The sequence below is a fragment of the Phalacrocorax aristotelis genome, chromosome 11 (genome assembly GCF_949628215.1).
Source record: "Phalacrocorax aristotelis chromosome 11, bGulAri2.1, whole genome shotgun sequence".
Classification (NCBI taxonomy): domain Eukaryota; kingdom Metazoa; phylum Chordata; class Aves; order Suliformes; family Phalacrocoracidae; genus Phalacrocorax; species Phalacrocorax aristotelis.
Window position 1 is genome coordinate 10086095 of NC_134286.1, and position 17349 is coordinate 10103443.

The following is a 17349-nucleotide window of genomic DNA, read 5'->3' on the forward strand; positions in this document are numbered from 1 at the left end:
CTGCAGGGAAGCACACTGGTGGAAAGGGTGTCTGAGGCCCTTTTGCCAAGGTGCAGGATGGATGGGGAGGCTGCTCCAGGACGTGACATCCCATGGACATGGGCAATGGATGGAACCGGCATCCTGCCCCTCCTCCCTCTAATGCTGCAGGGAGTGCCTGGCCCTTGGGGACAGGGCTGCTCGTGTCGGGTGCTGCTTCTGGTGCTTGGAGCCACAGAAGAAGCAAACAGCTCTGTCTTCTCCCCAGCCAGTTTACAGCACTCTCCTCCCCCCAGAAAGAGCCTGTTGGTACTTGTAAATCATTTAGCAGTATCCAACAGTGTGCTCTGGGAAGTGGGTTAATAAATGATATCATATAGCTCTGCTTTTCTTAGGCCCATTAGCTGTCATTTTTTTTTGGCAGCAGCTCTACAGCCCTGGCACCTCAGTGCCCTGCTTATATTAGGGGGAGTGAGGCATGTGGGGGTATTTTGCTCCCCCAAATCAGGCCTCAGTTAAGCAGCATGGGGAGAAAGATCTCAGGAGGGGTTAGGAAAGAAACAGCTGGTGCTCACCCGTGGCGTTAGGAAGTCTGCTGTAACCAGGGTGCTTCGAAACTTTCCTGTTTGCTACATGAGTGCAATGTAGTTTTTACCAGGGCTGTTTCTAGCTATAAAGGAGCAGGAGGGACTGCTCACTATCCATAGGGTAGCAGGAGGGGGATTCCCAGTTTAGCCATTGCTAGAAAAGGTATAGATGCTTCTTGGAAGTACTTTTCTTACAAAAACTTATTACCCTGAACCTACATGCAGTCTACTTGGAAAACTGGAGAATGATGACAGCTCTGTAAGCTTTTTAGGGGAGGATCTTTTTACTTTTCTTTAAGAACCCTGTAAGGCTCTGTACGATGCGACTGTAAGGGGAAGGACAGCCTAGTACATCCACGGTTGCGAAACTACCGCAACCTGCTAGAAAGTTCAGAAACAAGAAAGCTGAGGCAAAGACGGAAAATAGGTTAAAATGTAAAAAGAACTGGGCTTATGGGTACTGCTCACCTGTTATTTGTTTTAGAAGCTGGACAATAAAGATCAGTTGTTTACACCAGAGTTTTGGGTTCCTCCTTCTGCCCTGTCAAATCTGCGCCCCCAGCCCACCTTCCCCTGTGCCCCCCGTCGCTCCACAGAGCTGCCAGGCTGGCTTCCCTCTCCCGCAGCTGCTTGCTGTCTCCCTCTGTGCCTTCTCTGTCTCTGCTTCAATCTGAAGGCTGCTGAAAACAACCACGTCCTTGGTTGGTTGCCCAAGGAAATGCATTAGATCAACAAGAGGGCACACTGTAAGGTTTGACTTTGTTCCTGGTTACCCTGTGCTGAGGAAGCTGTGAACTACAGGGACCCCACATGCTGTTCTGGCACATGTTCTATTAAGAAAAGGGATAATCTTTCTTGTTACAGAGTTGTTTCTTCCCTTTCCCAAAGCTCTGCACCTTGGAGAGAGCAGGAGCCACCACTCAATACAGCATTTAAGCATGGCACTCTATATGCATGATTTGGTAGAGGGGGGAAAAAAAAAGCAGCAGTGTTTCAAATACAGACTGTGTTACAAACACAGAGCCCTCGGAGAGTGTCCCTTAAAGGGTTATACCTTAGGCACCTAGGCAAACCTACAATCACTGTTAGCTCCTGAAAGCATGTGGAGACACAGGCAAAGGATGGCCCAGGTCAGCTTTACCTTCAGCACGTCCCAGAACAGACACGCAGTCCCACCAAGGGATCAATGTACAGCCACACTGCCCCAGTCTCCAGGAGCTGCCAGCTCTGGCATTCAGGATGCTGCTGGGAAAACAGCACCAAGAGGGAGAAGCAAGGACTTGGGAACTGTTTATGGATTTTTCCGTTGATGAGAGCGCGCTGCGGCCCAGCACGTGCGTTGTGCCTTGGCACATCCTACGTGATGGTCAACAATAGCAGAGGAACAAAGCCGCTCATGACAGAAAATTAACATCTTCAAGCTAAATCCATTGCATAAACTAGCTTTCTCAGGACTGACTAAACTAAAGGAACAATCCCAGTTAGCAGTGGCTCATGTGTCAAGTAACACTTGAAATAACCCTTGACTAAGTCCTTCCCCATGGTCCCCGCTCAGCCCTATTCTCCCAAAAGAGGTAAGGACATCTGTTTAAGTGATTGCATTTCACTAGGGAAGAAAAGGATGGAGAGAGGACAGGGAATGGTTTGGGCTTTGGTCTGCTGACAGTGAAAGACAGGCAGCAGTACCTGGAAAATGTAAGCTTTTATCGCCCTTACAGAGGCAAGGATTATTAAAAGGAGGCACAGCAGCATCACAGGGTCAAAACATTAAGCTACTCAATGCATTTGGACAGAAGCAAGTGGGGTTCATGTAAAATATATTACTTATAGATAAAGCCAATCTTGAAATTCCTATGCACGATGGTCAGCAACTTGTTAGGCATAGGTGCTTATGTTCAGATACAAAAAGAAGCAAAACGTACACAGTATACCAAGAACTTCAGTCTGGACGAGCACTAAGACAGGTTTCAGTGTATTTACCTCACCTCTGTAGTGCATGTTGCTTCATTTACTGAAAAAATGTGGAATACGGCAAGCCAACATACGTACCACTAAAACTTTGCAAAGAGGAAAATAATTTTATTCCAGTGTTAAGTCATAAAACAGTGTGATAAAAATCAACTCTTTAACAATTGCTAAACTTTGTGCAAACACATTAAGAACCTACACACTTTCCTATTCGGCTATAGACATTCAACCGAATGCAAGAACAGGTGTTCACGATACTACATGCTTACTGTACAGGAGCGTACTAGAGGAGTCAGAGACCAAGGGTTTTGAGAATGGTTACATTGATAAAGGACTCATCTACCCAAGAACAAATACATTTCTCTATTCTGCGATTCAGACTACTTTGATACGACTACTTCAATATCAATTCTTCTCAGTCTACAGTGGGAAGCCTAGCAAACCAAACAAGCAAGAAGATGGTTCCTGCATGAATATTTTGATATATGTTTCCATTAGCTATCTGCCAGCAACAGAATACTGCCGATAAAGTTATACAGTTCATCAATGACTGACTCGTGGTGGGGAAAAAGACAACTGCTCTCTGGAAACCAGGAATACAGGCATCCATTCTTCAGAGTTAGATTATAGTCTTATGACGCACAGAGACTTTAGGTGCAGAAATGCCATACGCGGCACAATAAAAAAAAAACATCTTGAATGGACTTGAAGAGAACGAGGCTGTATTGTACACGCATGGATGAGTTTTTCCCCACACTGTCCTATGAGGTAGGTATACATCCCACCCATTTCACAGGAAAAGAAGAGGCACCATAGTTCAGCAACTTGTTACAGTCATAGCACAAACAGGACAGGTTCCAGTTCCCCACGTAACACGCTAACCCTACCTACCCAGAACCATTTACAGAGTTGCATAGATTAAAGCCCCTGTGTCAACAGGGTAGAGCCACCAGTTACAAAATTCATGAGGAATTCCCATCACCTCGTCCCTCGGTCTCCCACATAAAAAGAACACCTTAAGGGAAGTGCCACGGAAGTAAAACCATTTTTATTCTGAGAAACTTGTATGGAGCTCTTTAAAACAAGATCTGGGTCGAGACTGGTGGAGTGGGAGCCGAGGTAACTGGCACAGGCCTTTTTGTACCTTCGCTCCACAATGCCGAGTCCACCACGACGTCAGTGTTCTGTCATCTCTACCACGTTGTCACAGGCCGTGCACGTTCGTCTGAGCACACAGATGCTGAAGACTCCTCTTTAGCAAGGGAATCAAACTGAACCCTGGGGCTGCTCCATCTGTCTATAGCATTCCCTGTGGCGTAGCAGCTGGCAGGTGTCCTCTGGACAAGAACAGCATGGGCGGGACCCAAACCTTTTCAAAGCAACCATGCAACTCTGTGCAAGGAACACCTTTCCTGAACTAGAACACAAGTTTGTAGGAGGTATGTTCACACCCCTGCACACCTACTAAAATCCAGAATAAAATGCACAACAGAACAAGCTCATGAAAGTTTACAGAACTTAAATATTTATTTTTAAACCATTTAAAACCCCCCAAAACACTGAAATAAGCTTCATCTATAAACAGATTTACAAGACTAGCAACTACAGAAGCTAAAGGAGCACTACAATTTGTTTCTGTGATGCAGTTATTTTGTAAAGCTTCAGGTCAACCGTATTTACAACTTTTTCTGCTTTTACATTTATAAAAATATTTATTTAATCCATAACATTATTGTTTTCAAAAACTATTTCCAGACTTTTTTCTCAGATATAAATTCTAATCGAATTTCAGTTATATAGCAGATGAAAGTTTTCAACAGAAAATTTTTTTAACTTTAAAACAAGGAGTTTAAAAGTAATTTTTTTACAGTGTAGGCACCATTGAAAATAATTGTCCTTGGCATATCTAACCACCATCTCTCACAAGTGTCCTTTATATAAAAATGATGTAATGGCAACATTGGCCTGAAGATGCAGTATTTACTTGCACACCATTACTTTTTCAATATTTGGCAGATATAATTCAGATTCTTTAAAATGACTTTTGTGCAAAAACAAAATGTGCAGGTCTGAGCCATAAAATAAATGCACCTAACCTTTATCAAAAATAAATTTACACCAACAGTTCCACAACAAAGTACGGAAAAACAATCGCAGTTCAAAACCTCAACATAATATACATACTGGGTTGAAATTGGAAAATATTCCTGAAGAGAAGAAATTACCCATCTAGCAGTACCATAAATATATAACTGAAAGCAACTTTATAGTCTTACCTACTTTTTACGGAAAAAAAAAATAAAATAAAAAAGTCACTCCGTACTGCACACTACTACCTTTTTGTGAAAGAATATCTATAACTCCGTTATTTGCATATTAACTGGTAAATACATCTTTAAAATACACTTCCAGAAAATTATAAACAAGTTATGTTGATGTACTGTATTTAATGTATCGAAGAACAAATGCGTATAAATATCTTACAGGAGAAACAACACCACCTCACAGAACGCTGGTGTTACACGTATACCTGCTCGTGAGGTATGTATCATGTGACGCTCGGCTTCTCTGGCTCCCTTCCACCCCCGCACATATACTCAGAAGAAACAAGTTAAATTGGACTTCAGGTTTTGTCCATTATTGCCAAAAGCCCCACCCCCTCAACTGTATTGCTTTAAATTTTCCTACCATGATGATGTAAGATTGAATTACTACTTCAGAACCTGTTCTAAAAGGTAATACATATACTGTACATCAGGATACACCTGTTGCTACATATCACCTGCAACCTATTGACATATTGCTCTCAAATATAGTTAATCATAGAGCTGCCTAGAATACTGTACCAATTTAGAATTATAATAGATACTGTTGCAGGTTTATTTTTCAGGGCACGATAACTATATGCTGGTTGAAGCAGGTGCTACAGCAATACCCTTGCCACTACGTTACTTGTCTTGAATACACTTGTGAAAAAGCTAATTTCTCTGAAGCTTGTTAGTGATTTACAAAAGTTTAACTCATGAATACAAAAGACCTGTACATCCCTATGTACAGGAACAAAACAGCATCAAAACATACTGTACTTGCACTTTCTATTAACTAAAGTAATGGTTATTTCTAAAAGCAAAACTGCACCTCAACATTTATCAGATTAAACAGGTGAAACTACAATATTAAAAGTTGTTCTTTACAAAATAATTTCCTGAAAATATAAAACCATGTGCACTGCCACAAAATAGTTGAGTAGGTTCTTTCAAATCCTCAATCACCATCAATATGTTGCAAAGATCCAAAAGGCACAAGGAGCTCATGAGCTAAGCACTGCCAAGCTTGAAGTAGTTTTGGTGGGTTTCACTGGGTCCATACGAAACATCAGTCAATTATGTGAAGTTTCTTAGGATGAGTCATTAACAGAAAATCTATGGATTAAAAAAAAAAAGCAATCAAGAGTTTTGTTGATTTTGTTGTTTCAGCTTAGCAAACGGCACACAGCTATTTTTGCATCACTGAACTAGCACATGCCTTCATCTCAACAGATCATAGGTTAAAAAACCAGAAGTGATCTTTAGAGAATATTTTCTTGAGAATATAAGTTAAAGGTTCTCTTGCTCCCTTACTTGCTATAAATACATTTAGATAAAAATGGAGGCTGTTAAAGGAAGAAAGGTATAACAGCTACAGTAAAACTGCAGCGCTAGAAGACCAAACAGATACAGTAATCGTTACTATTAGTTTTAGTCTCAAACAGAAGCGTTATACGTAAACTACTGAAGACAAAAGTTGAAACCCCTGAAAATTGCAGATCTTTCACTTACCACTAAACTACTCATATTTCCCCAACATACGAAGTTCAGTGTCAACTAACCTTTCCAGTGCACAAGTACTTAATTTTTTCCTCTTAAAATAAAGCTCTTTTTTTTTTTATGCATACAGAAGAATTCCTTAACTTACTTCTGAAATTTCTCCATAAGTTTCTTCACCATCTTATCTGTGATCCCTGGACACGTTGCTTCTGCCATGTTGATGCTTTTCTCAAGTTCCTCAATTGCTTTCTTTCTGCTAGCGTTATTTGTGTCCTGCTGTTTCAGCTGAGCAGCAAAGCAAAACAGAGGAAACTTACAATAATTATCAAACACTTGGGTAATACTTTCAAATAAGTTTTTTTTAAGTCAACTCTTACCTCAGCAAACACAGGGGTGATTATCATAGTTAAACAACTCAGGGTTTTAACAAGATCCTGATCCTAAAAGTTAACAGATAAGGTTTACATTAGCATATTCCTATACAACATATACACATACGCTGCATTTAACACCGCAAATGTGGCTTTGAAAGTTCAGTTAGATTCAACAAAACGTTCAAAATACATTACAAAAACAATGAAGGCACAGTACATCAACAAATGTTACGTGATGTGGAAACAGATGCCTTATGACACATCTGAAACAATGTCACGTATCTTCAGAAAAGCAGTTCAGTTCTTCCTCTGTAACAGTATATAAACCTTTAATTCCCATCTCAATGAACAGATACCGATCTGTTAGTATGTGATATCTTTTGCCTTTAAAGCTGACAGGGACAGAGGAATCATCGCTAACACTCATCACCTCTTGAACTACAGAAAGACAGCTCTTACGAAAAGTGAGTAATTACTATGTTTTATCACTATCTTCCTTAAATTGGCCTCAAAACCAGCACTTAAAGAAGAACTCTTCAGACTGCACATACCGTCCCATTCTGCAGCTTCTTTGCATCTGGCTTCTTTCGAACTGTAGTAAAGCTCCACTCAGGATGAGAGTTATTTTCTTTGTTACTGGACTCCCTGAAGACAAAGGATACACCGTACAGAATACTAGCCACAACATAACGCTAAGCAAGCGCAGGTAACCCAAATACGTAATAAATCTATACAGATTAGTTCTGTATTCCGTAAAATAAGAAGAAAAATATGTACTGAAATGTTAACTGAACTTCAAAAAAACAACTTCTGAGGCTGAGTAAATTGAAGTACATCAAGATGTAGGTGATGTTATCTACCCATAAAGCTTACCTTCTCCCATGACATCCCATTTAGAACAGTTATCTGATATCCACAAAAGCAAGAGACTTACAGAATGTATGTTGTTCCACTGGCATTGTGCAAACCTCTTCATACCCCTCAACCTTGCTCTGCAATATTTCTAATTGTGATTCATTGTTTTTTGTATAACCACTAGCCCTAGACTAGGAATTCTTAAACAGAACTGAAACTGAGTTCAGAGAGAAAGTTTAAAGAGGTTTTGAGCACATAGCCTGACTTATGGATTAGTCTTTAGGTTCATGCAAGAGGTTTTCTTGAAAGAAGCCAAAGAAAAACATATGGAAGAAAGACAGATGTACACAAGAGGAGATAATTACACAGAGAAACTGCAATAAACCTACTTGAGTAACATTAAAAAAAAAAAAACAAACACAAAAGAAACTAAACTGAAAATAAACTTACGAATCAGAACCATCGGAATCACTTTCATCACTACTATGTCCCTCTGCTTTCCATCTCTTAAACCTATCAATCAGTTCTGTCAGATATGAAGTCTTCTTGGCGTTTTTCATAATGAATTTGTGCTTCAGAAGTTCTTTTGCAGTAGGACGCTGTAAGAAACACTTAAATATTTAATGTTATGCTAATATTTAATGATTTTAAATGTTAATAGGGGAGATTTAGTAAGACTTGTATAGCTAACTCATATAGTATCAGGAAATTAGTGAAACAGGAAGTCAAGAAAAGCCAGTAATCCACATTTACAAGCACTCTAAAAATATGATTAACTCGCACACAGACTATACTGCTTATCCTTCCATGCTAGAAGGTACACACCCAGGAAAATGACTAATCAAAAATCTCCAATGCAACATTTCCTTGTAAGCACAATTCAGCCAGACGGCAGAAGTTCTGCTGGAGAAAAAGATTTAAGTTCTCTCCTCTGTTAAAGTTTCTCTTCTGACATTATCCTACGTTTGAGTGCATTTTAGGAAGCTGCCTCTGTCACCATCATTTCTTTCAGCATTCCTCCTCTCCCTTTCAGTACTTTAAACAGAAGAGACCAGGATGCAGACGCAGCTATTAAAAAAACTACCACTACTATTAATAGTGGAAAGTATAGTCTCTAAAATTATTTCCATCAGTTATGATGCACTACACCAGCAAAATGCTTTGCAAACATGACAGAGTGAAAAATAAAGCATCTCTACATACACACACACACAGCTACTCACAAACGTTGGGTCCTTATTCAGACATGCATCAATGAATTCTTTAAAAGGTTTACTGAATTCTCCTAATAAAGTCGGTGGATTGTTTTTTGGAATGAGAAACAGAACTCTCATCGGATGCATATCAGAGTTGGGAGGTTCCCCTTTGGCCAGTTCAATAGCAGTGATTCCCAGTGACCAGATGTCAGCCTGAGAAAGGGAGAAGTTGCTTTTAGTACAAAATTAAGGGCTATCGTGACTAAGCATTTAATAACTGAAATCTTCACATATACTGCATCTATATAATAAAACTAATTTTGGTCTAAGCAGATAATGCACAAAGATTCTTTTTTAATTTTCTTAAAGACTATAATTCCTAAAAACTTGGCATCTACAACACCACTTTTGTTACACTGTCAGCAAGTTAAACATGCCCCTAAGGACATGTTTTTGGAAAAACCTTCAGAAACATTAACCTTCCTTTGATTTTCTTTTCTATATAATGAACTACAAACTGCCACAAATTTCCTACGTCTAGTTCAGTTTTTGCTTAGATAGCAAAGCTGCATGCTGATGTTACTTTTTAAACCGGAGGTGCACTGAGGAATACAACCCTGTTTGACACTGCACTCTAAAGGAACAAAGCACAGTTGAATCAAAACAGCAGGTGATCACCTAATTTCTTTCCTAACAAACTGCTTTGGTGAATTTAGCTACAAAATTATCAGCAACCAGTTAGACCTGAAACACCAAGTTCACAGGGTAAGTTTCTGAAGAACAATGAAGTAGTATTTATTTTAGCTGAGGGTAAGCATTATGAACAAATTTTGTCTTTGTATCAAAATATTTTATGAACTATAAAATTATTTTCTGATTTAGAGATTTTTTTCCCAAGTGAAATATACATTACTTGCATCTTTTTAGATGAGCTACGATAGCTATTAAGGTCATTAAAGATGTTTCCCATTAAGAAGTGGCTGGCAATGATTTGACTATCCCTGCACAGGAGTCATAAACTAAAGTTGCCTATAGACTAAACAAGGATTACAATTTACATCTCTCCAGTATTCCCTTCCTATTCACAAGAACCAAAATATCTGTATTTAATCCTGAAGAATTAAACTAGCTCATTGTTTATTACTGAAACATAACCAACAATTGTCTATTGGAGCAAAATGTTTTGAAAGAAGAGATGGGGCTTGTAAATCTCTGCCACTATGAAAATACATTAATTTCTAGTTTATTTTCTGTCATTTTCAAGTAGGGAGAGATGGAGATAGGTTAAAATTCCATCCAGGTGCCAAAATATTCATCAGTATTAATCTAAAAATTGAATTGTATCCTGTCCAAAACCCTTTATCTGTCCTACTGAAGGCTTGCATTTTCTGTGCTTTCCGACCAGACTTGGCGTAGAAAGAAAAGGGAGAGGGCATTGCTTTTGCAACCTATTGAGGAGATATGGAAGGCAAGATTAGGTTGCTGGCAGAAAGTATATGAAGGGGTGGTACAGCTGATTTTTCACAGGGAAAGCACTAGAGGAATCTTCCTCACTTTGACTGGACAATATATATTTTTAAAGCGGGGTAGAGTGCTTTTCCAAAATCCTCTAGGCGGCACATTACATTTGCACCACTGAAACCCTAAACGTGCTAAGTACAACTGCACGCACATGCTCCGTCTTATCAGCAAGAACCCTTGTGAAATGTACACAAATTCCTTCAAGTCTGAATGATCCTGGGAAGGTCTCCTGGAGTGTGAGTATCTTCAGGATATTTCAGACACTCAACAGTCTTTCTTTATATGCACATCACAAGTACAGTTACACGTTTACTATTTGAGAAAAACCAGTATAAAAGTATTACTTTGCATACACCAAGTTTTTTACATTTCTTGCTCCTATTTAAGGTTGCGCCTACAGAGTGTAGGAAGTCCAATGCTAGCACCAAAGGTACACTGCCACTTCATTACCTACACGCTCTAGGTCATCTTGTGGGCATACACATGGAAGAAGAGGGGACTGTTCCCTCCTTATTGTCATTTCCAGCCACAGTTCCCAACCCTCAGAAAAACCTGAAGGAGGTCTGCTTTTCTACTGCTAGTTCACATAGGGAAACTCCCCTTGGCAATTAGTCATCCATCAACAGCTGCCATGAAGAAATGTACAAGGTTCCATAATGCTACCACCATACTACCACAGCTTCCCAGCCTGTAGTTCAAGTTACTGTTTTCCTCTCAAGATCAGTCACCTGTATTAAAATCTTCAGTATTACACAGGTCCTCAGGAATACCATTAAATAAATTATATCCAGAGTTTTTTATAAAAATCTGAGGAGAGAGTAAAATTTCAGCCATCATCTTGGTTTTAAATAGGGCGCTACGTTCTGGTGGCATTCTAATTTGTGAGAGCTTTATTACTGTTTGAAATGGGAAACACTGAATTGAAACTGAAATCAAATCAACCAACCAACCTAACACACTGAAAGCATTGAGGCAGTTTCTCTGAAAGAACTTTCATGAAAGAACTTTAACATGAAGTATCAGTTTACTCAGTGAGTTTGCATGGGTCTTGCATGTGAGTACAGTGACACGCAACTCCTGTACAAAAACAATGTAACTGTATTTTCAACTTTACTATTGAAACCCTGTAATTTGCAAATTTTTTTCTTCTCCATACTGACAGAGCTAAAAAGACAAAAAAACAAAGTAATTTCTGTTGGATCTGCACATACAAAGAAAAGGTGTTCTACTCTCATACTTACTTTTGAATCATATGCTGACTGCTGAATAACTTCAGGGGCCATCCAAAACGGAGTTCCAACAAAGGTATTCCTCTTAATTTGCGTGTCTGTCAGCTGCCCAGCAACTCCAAAATCAGCAAGCTTGACATCGCCTTGTTCTGATAACAAGACATTGGCAGCTGTCAAGGGGAAATAATATAATACCTGATTTAGAATACTGATCTTCTGATTTTTAAGGGCTTTAACAAAGTAACACGTAAAATGTTATGCACCTTTTATATCTCTGTGAATTTTCTTCTCTGAATGTAGGTAGTCAAGACCTTTCAAAATTTCCTTTAGCATGGTAGCAATCTGGAATTCATCAAATGGGCCAGCACGCAGCTTTAGAGAAAAGACACATTAAAATAACTTTAGTCTTGGTTTAATTTCTGCCTTGTTATTGATATAATTAGATCTTAAACTTGGAAGACTTTAAAGTAAAGAACTAACAGAATTCATAAACATTCAATGAAGCACATCAACATTCTATCAGAAATAGGTCCCATGGGAATGATCATCTTCACATCTCTTCTACTGATAATACATTGCAAATGCTGTTACTTTTCTTATACAGTATGCACTCCCCTCAGCACGCAGTGCACGTGAAAAGCTAGAACTAATTTTCCACAAAGTTATAGTTTCCTATAGACCGCAAACACAGCGGGCTGAATTTTGCATTTTAGGTTAAGTAAATTAAGAAATTCAGTTTATTTCAAAATAAATTAGTCTATTGACTGTGGTTTTTAAATTGAATTATGCATTTTTTTTTCTTGTTCCAGCATTTTTGATTCCATGCTTGCTTTAGCATGAGGAATATAACACACTATTATAAAGCTGCTAGTATGGAATAAATGTAAACTCTGTACATTAGAAAGCTACGTAAATAAAGCAGAAGCAATTAATGTGGGGGATTCTGCTATAAAAAATACCAACAACACAGCACTGAAACAGAGAACACCATGAAATTACGGTATGGCAAAGTGAGACAAATGAGGCAGAACTTAAAAGTTTTATTCTTCTAAGTGGTTCAGTGGTTTCAATTGTCACTAGTGAAAGCTATTTAGTTATTTCTGACACTCTACAGAAGACTATAAATTACTCAAAAGTCTTAAAAATTAAGTTTCTCACAGACCCTTCCTCAAAAAGACTAAGTTCCAGAGCCACAAACTACTACATGCTACACATAATTACTATGCTTTTGCATTCCTGTAGCTGAGTTGATGTAATTTCATAAAGAAGTTTAAACCGATTTGTGAAGTTAAGCACACGCTTCAACTCTTGCAGACAGGACCACCATTGGCAAATATATAATTAACACCATCCTGTAACACTGAAGACATGACATTTTTCCTTCAGAATCACACGAACAAAGACTGAGTTATATTATCTTACAGGAAAGGGTGGGTCTAAACTTTACAGCTGAGACAGAGCTGTACTGAAAGTACGGGGAAACCACATCCACATACAGGACTGTGCTCTTGTATTCTCTAAGCTACATCCTTCATGAATGCTACTCTATCTTAAGTAAAAGGCACTTTCATGCTTAACTGAAAATGGGAAACCCAACACCTTTTAACCAGTTGAAGTTAACTGTGCTCTGTAGGCACACACTTTGTTCATTCCCGAGACCCAATCCCAAAGGAAACATTTTTTGTTCAAGTGTAGTGAGTATTTCATTTGTGGGGGGGTGACACTGGGAGAGATGACACAAAAACCCACCACATATGGCAAGAACAGTACTTCTCATACTGAAAAAAATATTATCTCGTATTTGACTGATAACAAATGGATGCTTCCTAATGCTTAGAGACAAACAGAAAAAAAACCAAAACACAAAAAAATCAACATCAACGCAATGCAACAGAACTACCATTCAAATTCACACTTTTTTGAGCGTTTCAATGTCACAGTGATGTACTATATTTTGTCAAGAGGTATGAAAGCACAATGAAGTAAGGTTCACTGGTACTTATAATGCAAAAATCATACACTTACAAGATCCAAAGCTGATCCTCCACCCAAGTATTCCATTATTATCCATAGTTTTGTGCCCTGTAAAAGAAGGCATGAGTTGTTAGAGGTCCAAGGCTGACTTAAAAAAAAAAACCCAGACCAAAGACTACCAGCATACTGTTAGAGGAATGCAAATGCAGAGTCCAATTAATCACCAAGTTATATGAATTACTTCTTGTAGAATGATCACACAGCTCCTGTGCAAGATGTCTAGATATTAAAGTTTGACTTCCGTATTTAAAAAAAGCAACAAACCACCCCCACCCCTGCCTCCCTCCCCCCAAACATTTTCCGCTAACTGGTATCTAAAATGATTCCATCTAAAGGAATGGAACTTAGAGAAAAAACTTATTTGGTAGTGGTTTAAGTTTAAACTAAGTGTTTTAATGTAAGAATGCCATACTTGGAAAACACAGTCTTTGCATTACAATTATTAACTCCAGCCATTTGTGATATAGATGCATTAAAGTTTTAATAGAAAACTTTCTCGTAACATCACCACACCTCTCACCTGAGGAAAATACTCAGAACTTAAAATCGCTTTTGAGCAGGAGAGTGAGCATAAGCACACTTCAAAGACAACAGAGATTTAAAGCCTAACACAGGTAAGCTGCTAGGTGCCTCTTCACCTACGTGGTAACTGCACGTGTGTATCTAACATGCCCACAAGCTCCAACTTAAGTTGTCAGATCCAGCAAGAAGTGAGAACTGACATCCCTTGAATATGCTTGTACCTAAGGATTTACACCTTACCACAAAACATGCCTACTACCATAGAGGCAGCTCCAATTTTGAGATACAGCACTACAATCACTAGCCAGGAGAAACTGATTGCCAGACCTGGAACCTCACAAAAACATTCAGGTTTCTGAAGTTTTTGGATCAGAGGTTCGAAATCAGCCATTAAAAGGTCAAAGATAACAGCAATATAGTTCAACAAAAAGTATGACTTAGGGATATTTTTTTTCTTAAATATTTCTAGCAATATTGCAAAGTTCATGTACTCCTTCACTATATGCTATTTGAATCTCTACCCCTGTGAATACATGAGTGTTTGCACTTTCTTTGTGGCTATGTCTCAACTACTAGAATACTAGAACCGACAAATTCTTCTAACACTGATTTCTAGATGCTGACTCTGCCCTTGGTATGTAGCTACAAAAGGTGGCTGGTTCATATAAACAAAACCGGAAAGATTTGGTATCAGATCTACAGGTTGTATATTTCAAAACTGGGATCTTCTGCTATTTGCTTGCCAGAGTCTCCTCACATTTCAGAAGAAACCCAAATACTAATCTATGGGCTACTACTCTAAGAAATTCTGCAAATAAAAACATTTCTTTATTCAAAATAAAAACCAGTTATTAAAAACACTCAACTGAACCAGACCTGGCGAAGTACCATGCATGCTGGTTAAGCCTCCAGCAAATGTTTACTAGTGCTAGTTTCTTATAACAGAGCACAGGCTTAAAGGAGAAGTACTTTTTAGAGCCTCTTGCATTCTACACTATGTTTTCCCACCCTGTTGCCTGAATAGTGACAGAAATCTAAAGAAAACTCAACAAGCAAATAAAGGTGCAGTTTCTGAAAGTACCACATCCAATTATCTTAACAAAGTGTGCTCTATTAGATTTATACTGAATTTAAAAACCACACCATTTATGAGAGTCTATTCCAATATTATGAGATCAGCAGGGAAGGGCTGGCTAATTTTAGCAGTTTTCATAAAGCGCAACTTTGTCAGCTGAGAAGACCTGCAAGGAACTCCGGTTTAAGGCAAACATTGTGGTTACCAGACATGTTTGGAGGATTTGACTCTTACTTAAAAACAGTATAGGGTGAGAAATGAATAAGTACTGTGTTTCTGAAATAATGTCTCAAAGAAATTGCTACTATCCACTGTAACAGGGTGTGGAAATTTTCTAGCCAGGCATGAACAACCTTTTTCCTAGCTATTTTAGGTCAACCAAGTATAAATAGACAATGTAGAACAAACAGTATCTTTAGATTGTCTCAAAGGTTTGCTGCACAAGGCGCTGTACAATTTTCATGGAAGTCTCTGGATGCTACTAAGGGAGTTCCCCATATTCAAAGCTGAAAATCTGATAACTTCAGGCTTGCTTTAATTGCAAAAGAAAAGAGCAAGCCCAGGTGGCTGTAACAGTTACAAGGATAGATATTGAAACCCCTCAGCTAGATGGCACAAATAGGGAAAACAATACTGACATTTCAGGGATCAAGAGAAGATCTCTCTCTACGGTATCAGATGGAAAGTATTTTATCAAGCTTCACAAATTTCTGTAGCCAAAACATGCCAGAACTAGGGTAACTTTAATACCTTTCATCTTTTTCTGATTAACTGATAAGCTAGTAACACATTTTGATGAGGCATTAGGCTTGAGGAAAACACTCGTTTTAGCTATCTAACTTAATTTGCACTGCACTATCACTTTCAAGGGTACCCCCTATAACCAATGTTTTATTTATTGAGATGTGATGTTAATTGCAATCAAAGTGCAATGAGATGAGAAGACAAATTTAGATCCTGACCTGCCACATATATGAACATCTACAGACACCTACACCAGGATTTAAGTTATCTTACAGCTACAAAACTGCATTAATACAACTGTAAGCTTGTACAATTTTACATGCATTTGTGAAAGACATGATATAAGGGTATAACATTTTACTACCCTACACAAATGTGTTTATTACAGTGCATTCTTTAACTACATGCTTGTACATCACCTACCAGTATGGTTAAAATTACTACTGATCTTGCCAGATACCCAATGAAGATTTAAGAAAAAAATTACTAATACCTAGCTCTAAGATTAATTAAATGGGAAACTCCCATTCAAACTCCAAAATTGAAGATACACTGGTACCCCAAATTACAAAGATATGGGGGGTTTGCACCTTTTTGTGTCACAGTAACTGAAAACCAGAGTCAGCTTTATCCCAACAACCTCAAGGAAGTAGACCCTGCCATCTTGTACCAATGATAAGGTTTTTAAAGAGTAAAATAACTGATAACAGACAAATAACACTGCACTGTTAGGTAAAAATATTAAGAGACTGTCCACATTTTTAAAATCACATTTACAAGTCAGATGTACAAGCTGCAGGTAACGAGCAGCTAGGCTGCACAACCTAAGAGGTATCTTACATGGCATCAGCTGAGCTAAGTTACAAATTAGTAAGTCAATTGAAATAAAGACACCTTTCCCTTCCCCGTCAGCAGCAGAAGCATCTGGCAGAGCCTGCATGCAGTGGTAAGCCCCAGGCTCCCTAAGCCTGGGCCACCTTGCCACAGTCAGCCACAACACTGACTGACCCTAGCATGCGAGGAAACAGTAAAGCTGCAGAATACATAGAACGGACAGTACAAAAATAAAATCTCTCACCTGAAATGCTTGCAATTAGAAAACCCTCATAGTTAACATGTCTTTTTCCATGTTTCAGTCATGAACAATTTTTAATTATCAGATATGCACTCTTACCAGAGAAAAAACTGAAACTGGCTATAAATTGATGCCAAGAATGATCTGCTTATTCAAAGCTTACTTAAAATTGTCTAAAACACCCAAGAATAAGTTCATAGAATGTCCTGAGTGAGAAGGGACCCGCAAGGATCATCAAGTTCAACTCCCGTCCCTGCATGGGACAACCCCAAAATTCACATCATGTGCCTGAGGGCCTTGTCCAAACACTTCTTGAATATTTTCAGGCTTAGTGCCATGACTGTCTCCCTGGGGAGCCTGTTCCAGTGCTCCACCACCCTCTGG

The 17349-nt window shown here is 38.7% G+C and overlaps 1 protein-coding gene across 1 annotated transcript in view; it reads right to left on the minus strand.

Annotated features, from left to right (window-relative positions):
- Positions 1-4036: 4036 nt before the first annotated feature.
- STK26 (serine/threonine kinase 26) overlaps positions 4037-17349 on the minus strand; it is a 34173-nt gene continuing 20860 nt past the window's right edge. Inside the window, exons 4-12 of the mRNA XM_075106828.1 lie at positions 13541-13597; positions 11779-11887; positions 11528-11685; positions 8793-8978; positions 8020-8168; positions 7266-7359; positions 6718-6780; positions 6489-6625; positions 4037-5956 (exon numbers count right to left, since the gene is read on the minus strand). Coding sequence (XP_074962929.1) covers positions 5932-5956; positions 6489-6625; positions 6718-6780; positions 7266-7359; positions 8020-8168; positions 8793-8978; positions 11528-11685; positions 11779-11887; positions 13541-13597 — 978 coding nt within the window. The 3' untranslated portion in view covers positions 4037-5931. The remainder of the gene's footprint in view (positions 5957-6488; positions 6626-6717; positions 6781-7265; positions 7360-8019; positions 8169-8792; positions 8979-11527; positions 11686-11778; positions 11888-13540; positions 13598-17349) is intronic.